Source organism: Spermophilus citellus (genome assembly GCF_964194105.1).
Source record: "Spermophilus citellus genome assembly, chromosome: 4".
NCBI lineage: Eukaryota > Metazoa > Chordata > Mammalia > Rodentia > Sciuridae > Spermophilus > Spermophilus citellus.
The window spans coordinates 286,754-309,842 of NC_138185.1; the positions used below are offsets into that span (position 1 = coordinate 286,754).

General features: G+C 53.3%; 1 protein-coding gene across 2 annotated transcripts in view; it reads right to left on the reverse strand.

Annotated features, from left to right (window-relative positions):
- MYT1 (myelin transcription factor 1) overlaps nucleotides 1-23,089 on the reverse strand; it is a gene marked incomplete at both ends in the record, with an annotated part of 61,600 nt that overhangs the window by 23,337 nt on the left and 15,174 nt on the right. The window contains 8 exons of one of the 2 annotated variants that reach the window (XM_081291944.1): nucleotides 98-188; nucleotides 709-843; nucleotides 2,652-3,533; nucleotides 4,888-5,135; nucleotides 5,940-6,002; nucleotides 11,166-11,196; nucleotides 12,104-12,158; nucleotides 18,897-18,997. In XM_081291944.1, the coding sequence (XP_081148070.1) occupies nucleotides 98-188; nucleotides 709-843; nucleotides 2,652-3,533; nucleotides 4,888-5,135; nucleotides 5,940-6,002; nucleotides 11,166-11,196; nucleotides 12,104-12,158; nucleotides 18,897-18,997 (1,606 nt within the window). Of the gene's footprint in view, nucleotides 1-97; nucleotides 189-708; nucleotides 844-2,651; nucleotides 3,534-4,887; nucleotides 5,136-5,939; nucleotides 6,003-11,165; nucleotides 11,197-12,103; nucleotides 12,159-18,896; nucleotides 18,998-23,089 lie in introns of those variants that run through there. The other variant, XM_081291945.1, reaches the window with a different exon arrangement.

The following is a 23,089-nucleotide window of genomic DNA, read 5'->3' on the forward strand; positions in this document are numbered from 1 at the left end:
CAGAGCCTATCCCAGGTGAGGGCTCGAGGCCAGGGCGAGCACAGACACCATACGCCTAGACCAGATTCCCCACCACAGCCTCGATCAACCCAGGTACCTTCTATGTGTGTTGCGGTTGCTGTTCACATGGCCCTGGCCCGTGCAGCCAGGAGTGGGACACTTCAGCACATTCTCATGCATGGCCAAGACTGTAAGAAAACCAGAGAAGGCAGACAGCGATGACCTGGTATGGGGGGAGAACCGCCCACGGAGGCTACAGGAGCCCTGACTGAAGCCTGCAGCTTTGTAGGCAGAGAAGAGCCATAGTAGCTTGAGGCAGCAGCTCAGGGTGACTGCCTCTGTAGAGTCTGTAAACGTAAGCCCACCCTCAGCCAGGTGAGGCGTGTCCCTTCACCATGGACTCCTCCTGGGTCAGAATCTAGAGTTTACTTTGAAACCTCTTATTTTTCTGTTTTGCAGTTCTCGGCTTCCAACCTGAAAGTAAAGACTCTACCTTCCCTCTCAGCTGACAGCCGGGGTCTATGCAACTTCCTAGGGTTCTGACCAAGACTGGCATCTCCAGGCAGAAATGGGCAGGCTGCTGTCCCCAGCCATGTCACAGGGCTAAATTTCAGGCTTAGGCAGTTTGAGGGAAACCTAAGAGACAAGGCCCTGGACAGGCTGCCCCTCCCATGGACTCCTCCAAATACCCTGCATGGAGCTACTCACTCTCTGGGGGGATCCTGTCCTTATGGGGACAGCCAGACAGGCTGCGGTGGTGAGGATACAACCCAGTAACATGGCCAGTGCCATCACAACCTGGTGTTGGACACTTGATCTCACGCTTCTCAGCTCTTGAAGCATCTGAAACACACAAGACATGCCACATAGAGCTAGGAGGCTGGGCAGGGGAATGGGCAGGGAGATGTAGGTACCACTCACACCCCTCACTCTGGCTGTCCAGAGAGAAGGGAGACAAGACTACCCAGGACCCCAAAGGGACAGGAACTGAACAGCAGGTGCCCCTGGAGAAGCTGGTCCAAAACCCAGGGGCATCTACCCCCAAAACAGGGCAAGCAGCATTGTGAAGCATTGTGAAGAGAACCATCCATGTGGGATGGAGTCTCTGCCCCTCCTTCTGGGTATGGAGGCATGTGGGCAACCCTCTGTAAGGCAGGGGAAGTCAATTTGCCTCCCACTGCCAGGGTGTCCTTGGGATTTGACAAAAAGAGGAGGACAGAGTTTAAGGAGATTATCTATAGCTGCATAACTAAGAAATGCCTATGCAGAATTCCATACCAGATCTCCATCCTTGGCTTCCTCTGGCCTCTGCAGGCCCAGGTAGGTCACTATTGAATGTGGGGATCAGAAGGACATGGAAGAACCTCAAAGCAAAGCCACATCTCAGAGATGCTCTTTCTGGATGGGCCACCTTTCAGGAGAGAAGGATGCCCCCAAGCTCAGAGTCCCAACCCATAAGGCAGGGCAGGAATTTAGAGTTTCACCCATCAAGCACCAGGGTGCCTGTGCCCCACCCCTGTCTTGGTCCAGAGCTCTCAATGAATCCACTCCCCGGTCCACCACTGTTTCAATGCAGGAGGATGTACTTCTGTCCACACGGGCTGACAATGCTGCCCGGTGCCCTCAGCTCAGCCACCATGTCCTTATTTCAGGAACAGGTACTCTGCACCTGAAAGTCCCTCTACACGTGAACCCAGGCTGCCCTCGGTGTCCCACCAAAGTGTGCCCTGACCTGCAGACCTGCAGCTGACAAGCCCAGGCCCTGCACCTGTCCCTGAGTCTGCCCCACCCTCAGCCTGTGTGTCCAGGTTCCCAGCCCCAAGGTCTGAGCCTGGCTTCCATCTGGGCCCCCAGACAGTGACCCCAATTTGTGTCACCAGAAAGGTGTCCCCTCAAGAGTCACTGTCCAGGTCCACCTCATGCTGAGATCATATCCCTGCCTGTGCCCTCATTATCTGTCCCCATGTGTGGGTCTTCCCAGAAATTGTGTTCCCTGTCTCTACCCACCTGGCTGTGGTGCTCTGAGCTACCTCTCACTCCAGGCTCTCTCCGGGTGACCTAGATGTGTCCCAGGGGTTACCCCGTGTACATGTCTCTTGTCTTTTTGGTTCCTGACTCCAGCATCTGAATCAACCCCAGCCCTCAACTCCCTCCTTATCTGGCCAGTCTCTGGTATAAGTTAACCCTCCCCAGGGTGGGCAGAGGAAGGGCACAGGGAGTACTACTGCCCAATCCATCCAGAGAAGAGAGCCTGGCCTGGGATAAAAAAGAGGAGTCAGGGGTCAGGGCAGCTCCCTGATCTTAGAGGCCAAATTCAGGCCCAAATACAGAGCCAACCACAGGCCACTCCCTTAGAAAAGCAAGAGTCAGACAGACATCCCTTGCTCCCCGCCTGCCCCCCCCACACACACACACATCTCAGCCTCATACGTCTTCCCAGACTCCCTGCATAAAGTGGCACAAGCCTGCTCCCCTGCTCCCTCCATCTTGGCCCATGGTCCTGTGAGTGTTTGCCCCTGTCTGCTCTTCTGTCCTCCCCACACCCATCTCTGTCAGTAAGGGCGTCTAGCTGTGTCTCTCCCTCAGCCTGTACTCCACACCTGGAAGCCAGGAGGGAGGTGGGAGTGCAGGGCAGATCACTGCTAGCCTACCTTTACTGTAGCAGCTCTTCCGCACAGCGTCCAGGGGCTTGGCCGACTTCCCGGGCTCACCTGGGCCCAACTGGCTCTGCTCAGCAGGCGGGCAGCCTGGCTCACAGACGGTGCGCACCTGTTCGGCCTTCAAGGCGATGGCCTGCTCCAGAAGGCCCAGGTTCCCTCGGGTCATCATGTCGTACATCTCCGACTCATCTGTGACTGCTGACTTCTGGGACCCTGCATCCTCCTCCTTGTCATCATCAGAGCGGACCTCCACAATGACGGAGTACTCAGGCTTGGGACTGGGCAGCTCTAGGCGCCGGGGCTCGGGGGACTTCTGGGCAGAGTTATGGGAGGCGTCCTCCTCAAAGATCACATCAGGAGTGGCCTCCTCCTCCCCTTCCTCCTCCTCCTCCTCCTCCTCCTCCTCCTCCTCTTCCTCCTCCTCCACATCCTCCTCCTCCTCCTCTTCCTCTTCTTCTTCCTCCTCTTCCTCTTCATCCTCCTCTTCCTCCTCCTCATGGCCCAGGACACCTTTCTGCTTGCTGGAATCCTCGCTGGCCTCATCCTCCAGGGACTGGGGACATGGCTCCTGGGAACGCTCACTGGTGACTTCAATAACTTCCTCTGCATCCTCTGGCTGGATAAAGAGATCTTTCTCCCCCTCGTCACTGGTGGCCCCCTCCACAACCTCCTCCTGAAGCAGGTGCAAAACGCTGGGGCCCGTCTTGGCCACCTGGCCCGAGTCCTCCCCCACCAGGGTCTCTCCAGCAATTTGGCCCAGGTTGAGGAGAGAAGTTGCGATGATTCCCTGGCAGCTGCTGTAGCTGCCCTTGGAGGAGCCAGTGGGGCTGCCGACGGGGTTAGGTCCAAAATGGGACTTGACAGGGCTCCTTCCTGCACAAAATCAGAAACGCCATGGGGGCTGGAGGAGAGTGTGTGGGGAGCATCCAGGTCTCTGGCTCCCAGCAGCAGCCCCACCCTGCCCCACCCACCCCCCGTCAGCACAGCCCAGGAGACTGGGAAGTCAGGTGTGGTTGTTCCTGCCAGCCCTCTGCCTGAATCCGGAGATCATGGAGAACTTGTTAGGAGGTCATAAGCCACTGCTGTATTTTTAAAATTGAGGATTACTTTGGTATTTTTGAATTCATGTTTCTTCTCCATTACATTTTATACAAAGGAGCTTAAAAAGCAAATCAGATTTTTAAAAATTATTTCATGATTGAAAAGCATTTTTATTTTTAAAGGATTAAAATTTAAGTCTTCAGCCACAATAACTAAGGCGTGGTCACTACACACAGACCCTGTGGGACTCGGGCCAGCACTCCTGGCAACAGTGGGAGCCACCCTGCCATCCACATGCACCAGGGTAGATGCTCTAGCCACAGGGCCCAGCCCAGGGCATTGGACACAGGAGCTCTTCTTCCAGGAGCAGGCAAGTCAGAATTTCTCCACCTGGAACACAGGCTGGCTTGGTTCCCTGGGCCCCTTACTCACTCCAGAGCCCCAGGGAAAGGCAAGAGCCCCATCCTGGATTTCTCCTAAAGAAAAACAGACTCCATCCCAAGCCCTGAAAGTGGGATGACACCAGACACTGTGGAGGCAGTAGGGGTTGGCCTAGAGCCTCACCCTGACCCTGGACTCCACAGGTCTGCCAGGGCTCTTGAGAATGAGACAGACCCTTCCCTTGTGGCTCAGGGGCCACCTTTACCCACCTTTGCCAAGGGCTGTGCCCTCATTATGGCCAGCCATGGTGGGCTCCACAGGGAAGCAGGCCCCTCAGCCTCCACTCTCCCCCTCCCGGCTTCCCCAGGCACCCACCTTCAGAGGCCCCACATGATTCCCCACCACCTAAGGCACGTCCTCAGCACCTGCCCCTCAGCGCTTGAGGACAAGCAGACCCACCCCAGGCAGATTTCCCAGAGGGCCAGGCAGGACACACTCCAGGAGCCACCCACAGAGACTCAGCCTGCCAGGCCGCCTTTCTCCCATGACCGTGGAAACACACTAGCCCATGTGCACACAGGCCCTCCAGTCTCTCCCTGTACGGTGTTCGCACACACCACAGACCACGTGCCCTGTGCAGCGCCCCCCCGCCCCCCGCCCAGGGAATGAGCACAGGTCAGGACAAGACAGTCCTTGTTCTCAGGAAGACTCCCTCACTCGGCGTGAGCTCCCTCCCGCTCATAGGCTGCATTCTCCAGGCCACACTAAGCGCCCTTTATTCGCAGGAGAAAGAGCAACAAAGCACCTTCAGCTGGCTCGGGACGATGAATCTCCTCCTGTCCCAACATCTCAGCCTCAGCCTCCTCCAGAGTTCCTTCTGATTCATCCGAAACAGAGGCTTCCTTCACCTCGGCCTCCTCACTGCCGTCACTGTCCACACTGTAGCCCTCGTCCAGAGCCAGCTTCAGGGGGTGAGACTTCCTCTTAGACACCAGGTGCTCGGCCTCAGTGCCCTCCAGCTTCCTCTTCTTGGCCAGTGGGCAACTCTGTAAACTGGAAGGGAGAGGAGGGTGAGGGTAGAACCAGGTCAGGGCCATGGGAGGCCTCGGAGGCCTGGTGAGCAGCCCCCTCTGCAGCCACTCTAACTGGAAGCCCCCAGCTCAGAGGTATTTGAAATTTTAGATCTAATTATGTATGTGTAAAAGTTCCTAGGGGCTGGGGGTGTAGCTCAGTCATAGAGCACTTGCCCAGCATGAGCTGGGCCTTGGTTCAATCCCTAATTGCATGACAATTGGCAGCCACATCCACACCTAGAGCAGGACTCCTGGACCCTCAAGGCTGCTGACCCAGGCTCCTCCTCTCCTAGGGACCCATGAGACCTGACCCGCATCCCACATGCTCTCAAGCAGATCCTGGACGTCTACTCTACCCCAGTCTTCCCCTCACCCGAGACTGCTGCACCCATACCCACCCTGCGAACTTGCACTGCAGGGGACACTCAAGGCCAAGCTGACCACATGAGGCAACCACACTGTCAATCGAGCAGCAGCCCACACCATCCCCACTGTGCACCAGGCCAGTTCCAAACTCTGCTGCACAGGCACATCCAGTGCTTGCAGCAGCCCCGGTGGGAAAACCAAGGTGCAGAGCACAGTTCATCTAGCTCCTGCTCTGGCCAGCTCTGCCCAGTTGGCCTCCTCAAGGCCCCAGGAACATGGTCCACTTGGGACTCGATGGCTCAGAAGGGCGGGGGTCAGCCTGGCCTCAGCAGGCTGCAGATAGAAATGAAAGGTTCTGGCTCATAGAGGGTCCCAGGGCAGGGGAAGGGCCACCCCTGGTGAGACAAGGACTGTTTACCTGCGGTGCCTGGAGTACTTGCCCCGGACATGTCCAGATCCTGTGCATCCTGGGGTGGGACAGCTGAGGAGACAAGCAGGAGAGGTCACCTCAGGCAACAAGATCTGGGCTCAGGGGTATCCCAATCCTGACCCTGGGGAGAGGGGATGGGCCCCATTTAAATAAATGAATGGCTCGTTATAGTGTTATGAGTGTGGTTAATTAAAGTTCTGTATGAATGAGAGCAAGGCATCTGCTGAATGGACATCTTTCCCCATTGCAGACCGTCTGTCAGCATGACCAGATCAATAGGAACCCGTGAGCACGGGCAGCCGGGAGGTGATTCTTCGAGGTGCCCTCCTGGAAGGGCAGTACAGAGGGGCATTTTGGAACATGAGGTCAGGGTCTGCCACACCTGGTACTCCTGGGGGCTGCAGGAGCTGCCAATACCCCAAAGCACTGCAGACCACAAGCCAGGGAAACCAAGAGAGATCCCCCGAGGGAGGGTGAGGCAAGCCTGAGCCCCCCAGGAGACCCTGCAGGTCCCACTGTTCACAAGATGGCCGAGCAGTCTGAGTCCTGCCTGGGGTCAGCTCTCCAAAAACACGGCACTTCTTTTTTTTTTTTATTTCAAATTCATGTATTTTGTGCCTTATTACAGAGGTAGATATACTTGGTCCCAACATGGGTCCTCTTAAAATTGTATAGATGTCATTTACACTTCATGGCATAGAAATAGTACGGCAGAGTAGCAGAGTTATCAATAGAAAACAGAGAAAGTTATTAAAGTTAATATATTCAAAAGCATCATTTTAAATTGCCACATTTCTTGTAGTAGTTACTACCAAGGTAACAATGAAGAACTATTTTGTATACAAAAAAATTAGAGATAGTTTCTGAGTGACATAATTTAAGGACACTGTGCTACTAACACCTCTAGTCATTTCAACATTGAACCAAATTTCCACTGAGATGCAATTAGGATTTTTCCTCAAATTTTATCATTTAATATACTTCCCAATTTTTATAGAATTGCATGTAACAAGACCAGTTCTATTATAAATTAATTAAAATTAGAAATATTTGATTTACAGTTATTTTTAATCATTGCTTTAACTAGAGAAGAAACTAAATTACAACAGTAGAAAAAAAAACGGTGATATATTCTCTACCTTCTATATCTTCCCTCTCCCATACCCAAAGGATTGTATATGTTAGAAAATATTCAGATAACCTTTGATTGAATAACCTTGACATTCTGCAGAAGTTCAAAATAGATGCATACATGATATTGAGAATGAAAAGGAGCTGAATGATTCCTGAGCACCTGCTCTCCTATTCCTATCAAAGGCAGTGCTGAGGTGGGAAAAAGGTGATGTGTGACAACACCTAGGCTTTAATATTAATTTTTACATTTAATTCAACAAACACTGAATACCTATTCAGTGGAAAAGGCAGTTGTTGCAAAGGTTTTAGGATACAGTTATCAAGGAGCCTTAGATCTGCTAGGATAATGAACAGAAATAAATAAGGAATTATGAGAAAAATTAAAGTTTCTCATATGAAAAGGGTTCAAATAAATGAATGGGAAGAGAAGAGAGAATGCCTTTAGGTTTGTAGAATAAATAGTAATATCAAGAATCATATAGAAATATGAGAAAAATCCTTAAGAACAATTATGTATATATTTATTACCTAGAATCATATAAAGTATCTACAAATATCTATAAAGTATTATCTACTATTTAGCTAGTTTGAGATTCAGTTCTCTTAGGAAATGCAGGATAAAGCTAGCTCTTTTGCTTTATTTACTAGTTTTCAAAATAAAGAGTTGAAAAACACGGCACTTCTTCCCAAAGCCTGCAAAGGGGGGCAGTGGGGTCACAACCCCACCCATGTCCAGATACCCCCAATGGTTTTAGTATGACTGACCATGGCCTAACTGCAGCTTGGGGCCCAAATGGCCCTGCAGGCCACATTCACCAACCACGTCAGGGGTCGCCAGAACTATCTGTAACAGAGTCACAGTCTCCCAGCCAAGCCTGCAACACACCCCTCCCCCATAGGCCACCACACACCCAGGGCTGATGCTTAGTGTGCTGAGAAGCCAGGAAGAGGCTGGCGGAAGGGAGGGAGGGAGGGCGGGCGGGGAGGGACCCCAGCTAGTTTCCTTCCCAGACAGAGGGGAGGCCGCTACCCCTGGAGGCCCACACTTGCTCTCACTCTCTCAAGAAATAGCTTTGAGACTTTTCACAAAAAGCTCCTTGTTATCGAGGATTTGAAGCTGAGGTCCCAATTAGTCGATTAATCACTGAGTTAATCAGGCAATTAGGCGACAGCTGCTGCGGAGGCCTGGGGGGCACTGCACTGCCCCACACACGTCACCTGCTCCAAGCCACCCCGCCACCCTGTACAGAAGAGTCCTGGTCCCCAGCCAGGTGGACTGGCATTTTCCCATCCTGCCACCAAGGGTGAGGGCCCCAGCTGTGGGCCCAAGTGCATGGAACTGGCAAAGTTACTTCGGGACAGAAGTAGAGGAAGAAGTGGGCAGAGCCCCCTGGGGACCTGCCAATGCCTCCAGAGGCTGGAGAGGCAGCAGACATCAGCCTTGGGCCTCACAGTTCGCACAGGTTCACCCCTGAGAGCATATGGGTGAGCACCAGCAGGGACTACATGGTGCCTCCATGTGCTCAGCCTCAGGGCCAGGGCCAGTGAGCAGCTACAAAGGCCCCCAGAGCCTTCTCCGCCCATTGTGGGAAGAGATAGGCCATGTCAGGCCCTTCCCAGCCACTTGAGGTGCCCGGGTGTGCTCACAGCACCCCACAACAGGCCTCCTGAAGGCCCCGCACAGCACCCTTGCAATGATGCCTGCATCGGTCATCAGAGTCAAGCAAGTAACTCTGGCGTGGTGGCAGAGAGCCTGGCTGGTGGCCACCTCTCAGCAGGCATCCCAGACCACACCCTTGAAGGGCCCAAAAATGAACTATAGGCATTAGAAACCCAAGCTGGGAGAGAGGCCAAATCCCAGCTAGGAGCTCACGCTTGGCCATTTCCCTTCAAAGGATCTGTCTTCCCTCCCACTCTGTGGCAGCAGAAGGACCCCACACCACCTGTGCTCCAGGGCGGAGCTGGTCCACCGGTAGTTCAAGGAGGAAGTCCCTCAGAAGAGGAAGGGTCAACCACAGGGGATCCTGGGTACCAGATCTTTGCCCTGGAAGACAGCCCTGACTGGCTTAATAGCCTGTCTCAAAGATACTAACCCTAATGCTCCATAACAAGAGAGTCTTTCCAGTGGCGAGTGACTTTGCCGGGCCCAACCGAATATAAACTGTCAGGTCTCCCTCGAGTGTGTAGAGAAAACCATCAACATCCTTTCTTCTCCCAAGAACTAGGCTATTTATTTCAGGGCTCAAGGAAAATTCAGGAGTTCCAGAAGCCAGAGGAGCACTACAGGGTCCTGCTGGCTTGGGGCCAAGCCCCTTGCTCACCCCATAGCAAGCCCCTGCTGCCACCTAGGAGCCAGCATCTTCCTGAGAGCTCTGCCTGAGCTCTGGGGAGTCCATGCTGGAGTCCTGAGGTAACAGGGCTTAAGTCTCTGATCCTGAGTTCTGCACACAAGAGCTCCCCCAGGTGATTCTGTGTAAGCTCACCTGCATCACCATTTGTAACCAGACCATAATGTTCCCCTCCCAGACACAGCTCAGTTCTGTTTTGGCACAACAACATGAACCCCACCAGGACAGAGTCTCATCTGCTTTCTGATGGGAACCCATGGTGGACACGTTCTGGGGTGAGCAGCACCAGCCAGCTCCCAGATACTCCCACCATGTCTGACGCACATAGCAGATGGTCACCACCTGCAACCTGTGACCAGTGAACACATGCATGCACAGGAAGGGGAGGCCCCTGCACAGTGCGCTGATTCCTTGGCACAGACTCAGTGTCATTTTACTGTAAGCGTCACCTCTCAAAAATGAAGAATTGCAGAAGAAATTTTTGCTAGAACTCTTGATGCAAGGCACTTACCCCTGGTTTCTCCCCAGAAAAGTTTAAGGGCATCATTAGTAGCACGTAACCAGGTGGAGAGCACAGGACAAATGCAGTGACAAAGTCCAGATGCTCACCAGCCTCATGTGCACTGCCGGACCATTCAGGAAGGCTAGCAACAAGCACAGCCACTTCAAGCCACTTTTCCTTCTGTTCTTTGGAAGTTCAACCAAAGCCTGAGTGTCCTCCCTCAGCCTCCTTGCCTGGGCCTCCCCTCCCACCTGTGTCCAGAAGGGGTCCCCAGGTGAAGGCCACCTCCTCCTGGACTTGGCCCCTTAGAGGTGGCTCCCCTCCTAGGAGCTGGCCAAGTGCTCCAGTGAATGCCTGCTCTGGGCACCCCTGGGCCCTGGGGTGCCAGAAGACCAGCAGTGCCTGGTATGGCTGCAGCTCCCTCACACCTCCCGTCCTGGACCCAGGGCTGACATCCAGCAGAAGAATGCTGGTCTAGTTCTAGTGGGATGCAGTTTAATCCTGAGGAGGCTGAGCTCACAGGCCTCACAAACAGGACAAATACACCACCAGGCAGCACTTCCAGGAGAGGCCCTGAGCCTGACACTGCAACCACAGCACCCCAGAGCCTGGGACCCAGAGCGGCCCTCCCACCCCTTCTCCTCCATCACCAGCTTACAGTCCCAAACACTGGAGGGACACTGGCACCCTGCTCACCTCTGCCCAAAGCTTACAGAGTGACTTTGGGGCCTTGCCTTCTCCTAATTGGCAGAAGCCGTTCACTCAAGCATTGTGTGTGGAAGAATAAGACACTACCTGCCCCAATTTTTCACAGTTTAATAAGGATCTTTACCTTAAGCCGTTGAAGAAGGCATCCCAGAACTGCCAGCTGTACCCAGCCACTGCTAGATCTCAGTGCACTAGACGCCCATGTATCTCTCAGGTCCACAGAGACTCAGAATGTGGGAGACCCTTTCTCATTTATGGCCAAACTGAAGCATTTGTGAGATTCTCCAGGAAACCCCTTATTACTAGTTTGGGGGTGACCAGCACTGGGTCCCTGCCATGAAGCTGAGCCCCACGTGGTGCGCCAGGTCAGAGCTGAGGAAGGAAGTTCCAGCCAGCTCCTCCCAAGTAGGGCTATACAGAGCAGACAGGACACAAGGAAAGCAGGTCTCTCGGGGAACACCCAGGACATCTCCAGGTCAGGGGCACACAGGAAGTGTGGGGCCAACAGGAAAACTTCCTCACCTGAGGTCAGGGCCTGCAGTCTCTGGGGGTCCTGGTAAGAGAAGGAAAAATAGGGAAACACATGTGAGACTTAGAATTTGGAAGGCACTTTCTCCTGAGAGCACACTGTGAGTAAAGCAGCCAAGGGTCTACAGAAAGGCCAGCCAGGGCAGCACTGGGCTGCTTTTCTGGCACCCACCTTTCCTGACCTCTAAGAACACGCTTCAAGACCAGTGAGGCCTCAGCCTTCAGACTCTCCCCGGGAGGTTTCACACAGTGGATCTGATCCTCTCTGGGCCTTCAGGGCCCAGGATGATATTTCTCTCTAATTGCAGGAAAATGTTGGCTTTCAGCAGGAGGCATTAGCCATCAGATCAAGCTGGACAGAAAAGAAGACAGATGGACAAGTGGCTAATCCCTCCAGTGATGTGCACTGGCTACAAAGAGATACAGAGGTCCTACAGGGCAAGCACTCCTGAAAGCTCAGAGTTCTGAGACCCTCGGTGGGGCCTGACAGGAAGCTTCAAAGGACCCAGGAGGGGAGACTGGCCAAGGGCTTGGGGCTCAGTCCTAGCCAGATGAGCAGAGCCTCAGCCCCCTCCTCCCACCCACAGTTGTACCCAATGACCTCCCACTCTCCACAGTACTAGAACTAGCCTCTGAGGGAGGAAGAGGGCTGGCAATGGAAAGCCAGTGGCCTCTCATTTCCAGACAGAAAGGTATCCACTGAACTTGGCTACCCCTCTCAGTGGAACCACATACATCTCCACCTCTCCACCCTGGGCCAAGGGCCTCAACAGCCTCCAGAAGGGTCCCTGAGCCCCAGGGCCTGGTGTAGGCAAGGGGCATACCATTCACTAGAGCCCATGTTATGGGCTTCTTCTCCTAGGGACACCACTGGGGAGGTGGCAGTAAGAGCCAGCCATGACCGGGGCTCCAGCTGACCAGATGGCACTCACCTCGGAGGGCCTTGGATCGCGTCCTGGCCCGCTTGTCTTCATTCTCGAAGCTCATCTGTAAGAAAAGACAGCTGCCACGTTAAGAAGCGCCAGCCAGCTCCTCCCATTCCAGAATCTTCATCGTGGGGCCATCAGTTCATTTTCTGGATCAAGCCTGGCCCCTGCTGTCCTGGCCCTGTACCTGCCCACAAAGCCCAACGTGGGCCCTGCCCTCCGTAATCCTCATGAGCACAGTGTTTCCTAACACGGGGATCCCGGCATGGCAAGAAGCAGCACTGCTCACCTGGCCAGGCAGGTGCTGAGGCACCAGGGCAAGCTGCCCACCATCCATGAAGTGGGGCAGCCCAAATGCCCCAAGGTTTGGCTTCCCAAAGACAGAGATGCTTCCTTCCACCCAGCAGAGGCATCAATGCCTCTAACACACTGGCTTCATGCTGTTGGATCCCAGCAGCCTAAGGCAGCCCCTGCCCACACATGCTATAGCTTCAGGGTCTGGCTGCCCTGCCTGAACCCATCAGTGACCCAAATACCTATCTATACTCCCTACCTGTGACCAGCCCCTGTGGGGATATTGCCTGCAACAGGGTCCTGCTAGGAAATCAGAGAAGAACCCCAGGAGGGTGACAGTCACAGATAGGACATGCTTGGGGATGAGGTCCCTGGGTCTACAGGCTGTCCTGCATCACCATGATGAATCTGAAAATAAAACCCTGGCACACTCTGTGGTGAGCAAAACAACCCTCTTTCCAGAGCCAGGCTGGTGGGGCATGTACACACCCCAGAAGGAGAGGGTAGGCTTGGCCTTTACCACCTGTCCCCTTGGTCAGAGAGGGAGTAAATCTACACCTATCCCAGACCAGGCACTCCAGGATGGCCAGGGCTATAGGCATGAGGCTGTCCAGGGGGAAGCAGGAGAGTGGGGAAGAAGTTATAGAAGAAAGGATTGGGGAGAAGCAGGAGCCCCTGTCTTAGGTGGGGCTTTGGGTCCTAAAAGCCAACAAGAGAGAAATGTCTACAGTATCACCTGGGAAGAAAGAAAAAGGAAATTTCCCAATTAGTCAAACGGAATTTGCAAAGTGAATCTCCCCCACACAGCAGCATAACATACAATGATTTATGTGATTTGTTAAGGAAGAAAAATCAAACCTGGGTAATTTATAAAACCTGTCAGCTCTGGGCTGGGGAGCACAGAGTATAAGCCACACGTTCATTACAGCCCTCCATAAAACAGAGGACAATTACTGTGATTTCTACTTTTAAAGCCAAGGCTCCCCATGGACCAGTGGCTCACATTTAAAGTGAGGAGAGGAGCAGGTGTCAAAGAGACTTCATGACATTTATGAGCCTTCAAAGGTGGACCGCTCAGAGCCCAGGCCCACAGCCTCCCAACACAGGCCTCACAATGGAGCTGTGCATCTGATGGCCAGGCGCCTGCATTCAGCTGAAATGCAATCTATAGCTTTTTTTTCCCCGTTCGTTTTCCCAAGGAAATTGGCAAGCATTCTGTTAGGTTAAAACGTGCCTTGGCAATTTGGATTTCCTGCAGATAAATTATTCAAAGAGCAGAGAATAGAGAGGGCTGCAGGGATGTGTAATGGGTGCTACCAGCACACTGTGAGCGCCATTGATGAAGCTAACAGCTGTGGCATTCATTCTGCTGAGCACCTTTCCATTTGCAATTTATCTGCATCAAATGGTCAAAAAGTGAGAAGTTCTCTTCAGCGCGTGAAGCTTTGATTCTAAGGGGGAAACCTGGACTACAGGAGGAAAAGCCATGCTCTCTAATATGAGGATTAATCTGTAAGAGCTGGGTGATTTGTGACCTTGACACAAGCAGGAACCAGGACCTGCTTTCTAATGGGGACCCAGGGTGGATAGGTTGGAGGCTACTGGCAAAGCTCTGGTGAAACCAGCCACTGGGTCCACATGGCCTTCCTTGTCAGAACTCAAGGTGCTATGAGGTGGGTCTGCTGTCCTCTGGCCTTGAGGTCCTGCCCCACAAGGTGGCCATGCCCAGGGCACCCCTGTGCCCAGCACCACCCCAGCTCACCATTTCTGGATTTGGTGGCAACCCCCTGACCACATTCCCCCACTTCCACACAAGGACAGACCCTGCCCTCCAGGGCAGTTCACTGATGCCAAAGATACAGGTGCTTAATTTCTCACAGATTTGGTTTTTAAAAACTTGTTTCAGGGCTGGGGATGTGGCTCAAGCGGTAGCGCGCTCGCCTGGCATGCACGGGGCGCTGGGTTCAATCCTCAACACCACATAAAAATAAAATAAAGATGTTGTGTCCACCGAAAATTTAAAAATAAATATTAATTTAAAAAACTTGTTTCAAGCACAAACCAACAGGGTCTATTTTTGCACAACCCTTTCGCCTGGAGGGTGAAAGGAAAGGGCCAGCTCCCCACTCCCACAGCAGGGCCAGTGACCTTGCTCAAGGGTAACGTCCACTCTGCTTCTCTAACACCAACTTCATTATGCCCCCAGTCAGCAGGCCTTGCAATTGTAACCGATATTTCAACACTCCCGCCTTCTGTGGAAAACTGTGGGAGGAGAACACTCCACAAACACAAACATGTTTTATTCTGCCACTTTAACCAGAGAGAGATGTCTCTTTGTTCATCTACTCAGTCTGCTTTCTTGGTTCTGCACAAGACCAGTCTCCCTAAGAGAGTGTTTTTGCTTTGTTCTGGTTTATATTTCTTTTTAGTAAAGTCAAGACCGATTGTGTAACTTCTTTCCAGACAGGCACAGCTCTCACGATGACCAGCTCTTTTCAGACTCTGCACAGTATCCTTGCCAAAAACAAGTCCCCTGAGCTGAATGTTTACCAACTCAGGTACCAGAAAGCCAATGCACCAGCACCTGAAGCCTGCAGGTGTGGCCACAAGGACACAGCCAACATACGTGATCCATGCCAAGACTGTAAGGGACTCACGCTTCCCTGCACCTGGCACACTGGCACTGACCTTCACCTTTACCTGCCCCTTCTAGCCCAAGCTCCACTGCCCTACCGCCCCGCCTCTCCTCCCCATCCCTCCTTCCTTTCTCTGAAGAATCCCTCACTTGGCCCCAGCAGGAGGTGTCCTGGCCCCAGATGGCACAAGCCTAGGTCTTCCTTGGTCCATGCTTCACCCTAGGGAGGTGGGAGCAGGTCTCATGAGCAAGCACCAAGATGAGGGGCTAACAAGGCTTGAGAGACTGGCAGGGGTGAGAGGGTGAGCTGAGCAGGGAGGCCTGAGGACACCAGGGGCGATACCTCTGGTGGGGTGTACTCCACCCCAGGGGCTCGGCTGCCTTGGGTCTCAAGGCCAGGCCTTGGCCCTCCCACCCACTTCTCCACTCTACTCTGCACCTGCTTCTCTCCTTCGCAGGGCTCTTCTCAATCTGAAACGAGCTCACTCCTCTCAGACGTGAGTGAGGTCAATCACTCTATGTCCTGCAGAGCTGTCCAGCATAGCTCACCTACAAAGGACAGATGGAGGAGTGGGGGAAAGGGTGGGGAGGTCGGAACTGTCTCTGAGTCCTGGCACAGGAGGGTGAAGCGGCACCTTCAGAAGGACCTGGGCAGACACAGCTGTGGCGGCCTCAACTGAGGGAGCTGGGCTCTTGACACCAGGGGGCCGGCCACTCACCACCCTGGGTGGAAGGAAGGCACACTGGTGTTATTTTAAACATGCTGTCAAGGCCAGCAAAGCTGGAGAATTAGGATGGGTCTAGGGGACTTTTTAAGTCCATAGATGAGTAGATCACAGTGACCAGCAGGAGGCCGCCAGGCTTTTGTGCAACACTGCCCTTCAGAGACCTAGATTGGGGGCAGGTTCCTGCTGACCCTCAGGGAATGCAGGCAGCTCCTGCCCAGAAGGAGCAGGATGAGGGAGACAGGTACAGAAGAGGTGGCAAAGATGACCCCCCACCCTGTTCGCCTCAGCAGCACCCCCGGGTCCAAGGAGAGAAGGAAGTACAATGGCTTCCTCCTCTCCAGGGGGAGCCAATGCTGAGCAGGGGCCACTGCCAAGAAGCCCTGGCCGCAGGTGACAGGGATCTGTGTGGTGCAGGCTCTGCCGTAGGTATCCTACTTCCTATGTCAAGAGCCCAGCTCCCTCAGTTGAGGCCGCCACAGCTGTGTCTGCCCAGGTCCTTCTGAAGGTGCCGCTTCACCCTCCTGTGCCAGGACTCAGAGACAGTTCCGACCTCCCCACCCTTTCCCCCACTCCTCCATCTGTCCTTTGTAGGTGAGCTATGCTGGACAGCTCTGCAGGACAAAGAGTGATTGACCTCACTCACGTCTGAGAGGAGTGAGCTCGTTTCAGATTGAGAAGAGCCCTGCGAAGGAGAGAAGCAGGTGCAGAGTAGAGAGTGGAGAATTAGGTGCTCACATCCCTGTGCCCCACCAGGAGTCATCGCAGCCACCCACCCACCCTGGCAATCGCAGTGGCCACTCTGCTTCCCTGAGGGAGACATCCAGCTGTGCATCTGAAACCTCCTGGCTTTCCACCCATGTTGCAACTGCTTGCAGCTGAACAGACAGCCTCCTTCTCGGGTAGAGCAACGACACCCTGCTACATCATCCAACGTGTCTGAGGGTCTCCTACAAGTTCCAGCAGGGGATCTTGGCTTACTCCAACCCCCCAGTTAAAAACTGTAGCCACAGACAGACACCCTGATGAAGCAGCCGTGTCGGCACCCACCTGTTAAACTCTGGCACAGAGAGATACCAGCACACAGCAGCGTCCAGAGAGGTAGCCAGAAAGGACACACCAGTGGACTTCCCTCCCCTGCAAGCAAGGACACGGGGTCCCAAGGGGCTGTGCAGTCAACTCCACAACTCCAGGCACCCACTATTACGTGATTAGGGGCCCAGGTATTACATTCTTCCACGTCCAGAAGGGTTTCACAGAGCCACCACCCCATCTCCCCCCTTTCTGACCGCCCTTTCCCTGCCCTGAGCTGTCCACACACCTGGTGCTGAACTCAGAGGTGAAGGCCCCGGCTGCCCCACTACTTTGCACACCAGTTCTTCTCACCCACCTCCTGCCTCAGGCCACCGTCCTCTGTGCTGCCCCTTCTTGGCCTCCGTAGTCTTAGGCTACCACCTGTGCCACCCCTCAGTCCTGGTAACCAGCCTGCACATTCTTCCTCTTCCTCTGGCCCTTGTCTAACTTAATTGCCAACCAAGAACAGTCAGGTCCTTGCACCTGAGTGGAGGGAAATGGCCCTCGGAGCAGTCATGAAACCACCACTGCTGCCAGAGGACCTGAGTGTGGGCCACAGGCTGTTCATGGAGGCTGCAGTGTGGACAGTCCCCTATTGTCCCTCTGAGCCTAGGCCATGAAGGAACCAAAATCTCCTACCCAAAACTAATAGGGTGTGGGACAATTGCAGAAAACACTACTTAGCACCCTGATCACAAGTCAGGCCACTTTTGTAGTCACATGATCTCGTGCCAGTGCAGCTTGGGGACCCTCAGAGGTGGGATGAGGTAAGGGGAGTGAGGCCAAAACCTCAGTGATAAAGCAAAGTAATTTTTTTAAATATTTATTTTTTAGTTGTAGTTGGACACAATACGTTTATTTTATTTATTTATTTTTATGTGGTGCTGAGGATCAAACCCAGGACTTCGCACATGCACGGCAAGCGCTCAACCACTGAGCCACAACCCCAGCCCAGCAAAGTAATATTTTAATGTGATATTTTAAAACATTAACAACAATGTAAAACATCCATAATAAACACAATATCACAATTCCAAACGGAATCAGTATTCCTTGTGCCTGAGGCTCCAATACGGATCTGCAGAATACTGACATCCCAAAAGAACCAAAATGAGGGGGGGTGCTTGGCAAGTAGCCATAACAGACCTATTAAAATGCACATTCTCAACCCCAGATTCAAAAGAAAAATGGTATCCAGACACAGTGGCCACCCCTGTCATCCCAGCAACTCAGGAGTGTGAGGCAGGAGGATCAGGTCTGAGACCAGCCTGGGCAACATAGTGAGACCCTGTCTCAAAATCAGAAATAAACAGGGCTGGAATTTAGCTCAGTGGTTCACTCAGCACCTCTGGGCTCGATCCCCAGTACTACAAAGAAGGAAAAAATGTTGCTCTTTGACAGTAAAATGCAAGTGTCCTCAGATAAAGTTCCCACTCCAAGCAGTAGAGCTCCCTCATCTACACCCAGACCACCCACATCTCAGCAGCTGGAAGATCATCACCACATCAAGGTGAGAGGTCAGCATCTGATCTCTGGGAAGGGCTTCCTGTGTACTTGCTGTCCACCTCAACACCCAACTCTGGGGTTACCTGGCCCTGGGGAGCCAGTCTTATACAGAGCAGGACAGCAGGAAGTTCTGGAGCTAGAGGGTGATGGGACCAGTGGGTTACAGAACTCATGACCTCACTGTCCTCCACAGTGTCCCTGGGAGGTGGGGGTCTGGGTCACCACCATCCAGCCTTCTGAGCAGGCATGGGAGGGGCATGCACCATCTGCCACACTTAGGAAGATGAAAATAGCACAAGGTCAAAGCAGGACAAATGGAGAGCAGATTACTGAGGCATCTCGTGAAGCCCAGGTGCAAATACACCTCAAGAGAGCTGCCCGGAAGGCGGGAGTCTGTTACTCTACTGAGTATTTTTTCTTCATTTCATTTTAAAGTGACTAGATGGTCCTAGTCCGCATTTACCCTTTGCCTAGTCAGGATCCTGTTGATGACCCTCCCTCCAAGCATCATGCTTAGGAGCTGAGAGGAGGTTGGCATGGGCAGCCCATGAGGCCAAGCCCTCACCTTGCTGTGTCTGCCCAGGAGATGTCTTGAGGTCCTGCAGCTGTGGGCCTTGTCCCTGTGTGTCCACCTCTGGGTCAGCAGTTCATCCTGGAACTCATTTTCTGAGGGTGTAAAAAGATATGGGGTCAGAAAAGGAAAACCTGATGAGTGCGGGCCAGGCTGGCTCTGAGGAGAAAGAGAACCTTTGGACACTTTTTCACACAGCATTTATACAATCCCTCATTTCTGGAGTCCACCAGAAAGACAGACAAGGTCATGGCCCCATAGCTATTCCAGGAACAGGAGAAAACCGACCTCCGCTTTGGGAGCTTCCCAGAGGCTCTGCCCTCACCCCAGCTCTGTCAGCTTCAGGGAAGTCCACAAACACAGTCTCCCAAATACAGAAACACAGGCACTGGGGCAAGTCAGGCGAGACCCACCTGACGAGTCCTGGCCTTGGGACATCAACTAACAATTACTCCAGTACAAGAGTCCTCGCTGCCCCCAAGAATGTGGCTCCCAGACCCACCTGCAAACAAAGATTAACACGTGACTTCACCTGTCAAAGAGGGTGAGGGCTGCCCCACAGTCCACCGACCCCAACAACACTCTGCCTCCATGAGGTGCCCTGGCCCACTGCGCCTGTTTTCAGCATCTTTTCTCTCCCTGTGTTCTGCTTCTCTCCAGGGCAATGACTCCAGTTAATATTTAATTCTTCACATAAATCCACATGTTCAGGCAGAGCTGAGTGCATCAGCTGGACATGACAAAGAGATGCGTCGGGTACCATTCCCTGCACGTCACTCCCCGTTTCCATGACAACCTGCTTTCCACAACCGTGGAGCTTCAAAGGAAGGTCATCAGCAACCACCAATAACAACAGGAAACGAATGTTCCTGCTTTCTGCTCTCTCCTTCCTCTTGGAAGGGAGTTGGGATTCTGCTGCAGACAGATCAGGCACACTCTTGTCATAAACAGTATCTTTCTTCCCCCACATTTTCAACCTGTATTCCCAAATGTCGTTCTTCTCTAGAATTTCACTATTATACTCCTGTTCCACTAAAGGGCTTGGGTTTCCTTGAGGACCCTGGACACAGATGAAAACAGGTTTGATTGTCAAAAAGATTAATGCTTGGCACTCACTGTGTGCACCTACTGTGTGCCTCCCCACCAGGCCAAGTCACCCTAGGTGACACAGCCTCCACCTCACTTTCATTAGTCAAGAGTGAGCTGCAGTAGCTAACCCACAGTCCAAAGTCTCTGGGCCCCCAGGGGCCTATCTGTAAAGTGGGGTCAACTGTGGTCAGTCCTATCCCACAGGTAAATGGACCCTAGAGCTTATGGCAGGGAACAAAGCCTATGGCAGGGAACAGTAGGACACTTTCGGCACAGAACTCATGGGCAGATGTTGCCAACAGCAGGAGGGGGCCTAAAAATATGTCTCCTTTTTCCTGCACTGGAGAGGTCAGGCAGCCTGGCCCCAGTGAAAAAAAGAGGGAGGAAGAACTTGCTCAGAAGATCCCAGGAGTGAACAGACAAGCAGCACACCAGCCACAGCCACATGGTGCACTTCACGCTTTGCAGCTGGAAGTGTGCTTCTCTTCCATGGTGAAAGTAGGAGCTAGGAGACAGCCAGGATCCCAAATGCTTGGGGCTCAGCTGCCAAGTGTCCACTCCAGGAAAGACAATGCTGCAGAAACCTGAGTGCTGGCTGGTTTGCTAGGCTCACGCAGAACTTCCTGTGGCACTGACACATGCAACCTTGTGAGGTAGCTGGCCATGGCTCATGATGACTAGGAGAAGAACCTCAGCTCTGGACCCCAGAAGCCACTTCCCTAAGGCCTCTGCTCTAGGTCTCTCCTGCTTCTCAGACACCCAGTGGGTGGGAGATGCATATGTCTCTGCAAAGGGAACTCCAACTTTATGTTCAATAGGAAATAAATACCTCACTGCTGCTTCTTGACCCTCAGCACCCCTAGGAGTCTGGAAATGATGCCTGTGAAATTCTCCATGACCCACGTCCCTTGTGCTCCTGTCCATAGGTCATCCTGAGGCACCATATCTGCTCAACAAAGCAGAGGACTTAGGATCCATCCACTTGTCCAAGGGGCCATCCCTGCCTCCCAGTGGCCACAAAGCTAGAGCAACTCAGGGGAGGAGCAGAACAAGGCCCTTGGTGGGGGGCCCCTGGGATGCAGAGTGCGCAGCTCATCAAGGAACTGACTCGCAGACCCAGGACCTCACGTTCAGTCCCGCTCGGCCACAACCCGATGCTGCCTTACTTTTCCAGGGAGTTTCTTGGCAACCACTGAGAACTGCCATTAGAAGCCCAGGAAAGCGTGCCATTTTCCTTTGACCCTTTGGTCCCCACTGGGATCTCCATGTGCTCAGGTCCTGCCTGTGGACTTTGTATGTTCCACCTGTCTATGGACACCCTGTCTGGATGTTCTGCACGTCCCATGTCCCTGTCAGCACACTAGGCCCCACTCACCTACATGACATGTGGGACCCACAGGTAAAGGAGATCCTGTCCACCACCTCCCCGTGGTGCCACTGCTCCTGACACCCAGTGTTTGTAGTTATGGGGCCCCACAGCTTGTGCAGACCTGCCCTGTGGGGCACCTGGCTCCCCTGAGACCCAAAATCTGCATCCATAAAGCAGGTAAAATATTTGGAGATTGAAGCAGGTGTGGAAAGAGACCTCAGTGACATGCAGAACATGTTGGCACACTGCCACTACCCTTTCCAGAGTCTGGTAAGGGGCGGTTTTGGCCAGTTCTTTCTTGGGAGTTCTTAGGTCTCTAATGGGCTCCTCTGAATCCTGCTCATAAGGGCAAACCAGTTCCACATCCTTAGCACATCCCAGACAATAAGCAACCCAGGAGCAAACAGACCCCACTGCCAGGATGGTGGTGCTGTCTGTGATCCCTGTTTGGGGACCTCAAGCCCTGCCTGTTGAATGAAGGGCCCAAATCCACTGTGACAGAACTCCATCAGGCAGATGGGTTAGGTAAAGTGACCCAGACTGTCAGCCTGGTGGTGGTGAGCAGGACTGGAGCCACAAAGAAGGCAGTCATCCCCAGCTGGGCCAGAGACCCGAGGCAGAGGGAGATGCTCAGAGCTAAGCTGCAGCCTAGCTGTCCCTCTGCTGATGGGGCCCACTTCCTCAGGCTGACCACTGCACTGGCCCTGGCCCAGGAGCAGCAGCCCAGGGAGATCAAAACGGTGCCCAGGAATGCTGCCAGTCTGCCCCAAGGCATCCCTGTCATCGGCGCCAGGACACCGCATGTGGCCATGACCGCTGCTCATCCTCACGGAGGACATGTGTACTGAGGCCCCCACTCACTTTAGCTCTGGCCAGGCCAGTCTGCCTGGGTGGCATGTCCTCGCACTCCAGGCTCCAGTCCTGGTCACCACTACAGCCCCACTTTCTGGCCAGCACTCTTATCCTCAGAATAGGAGTGGGCAGCAGGGAAACTGAACAGGAGGCCAGGCGAGTGTGGAAGTTCAAGTGTTTCCCGTCCTTCCTGGCTTGGGCACCTCTGGGCCAGTAGCTGTCAGGTCCTGCCCCACCATGTCTAGTTCACACACTCCCTGGAGGGGCTCACAGCCACATTAGAGACAGACCAGCCCCTCAGCCCCCTCCACCCCCACAGGGTTTGTCTCCTAGCTGAGCCCACCCACCCACTGATTTGAGAACTCCTCTCCAGTGTTGGTGGGAGGGTCCCAGGAGTATCAGCACACTTCTGTGCCTCCGGCACACAGAACTGTTCTTTCCAACTCTTCTACAGGCGAGACAGACACCTTTACACAGCACAGTCTGTCTGGACCCCACGTTGCTCCCCACTGCCTTCCCAGTTACCCCCACCCAGACAGGCCCTGTCAGTCCAAGGGCACAGTGTGCCCCCAGCCCAGCCCTGCCAACCTGCCTTCTAAATTTCACCAGAATCTGACTACTTCCAAACTCTCCAGCTATTTTTGTTGTTTGCAAAACTGACAAACCAATTCTAAAATTCATACAGCAATTCAAGGAACATAGACAGCTAAGACAATTCTGAAAAAGAACAAAGTTAGAGAACTAACACTTCCCAGTTTCAAAATTTACCAAAAAACGACATCATCACGACAATTCAATACTGGCAGAGGGTGGACATGTAGATAAATGGGATCGACCTGAGGGCCCAAAAATAACCCTTCTATTTACAGTCAATTGA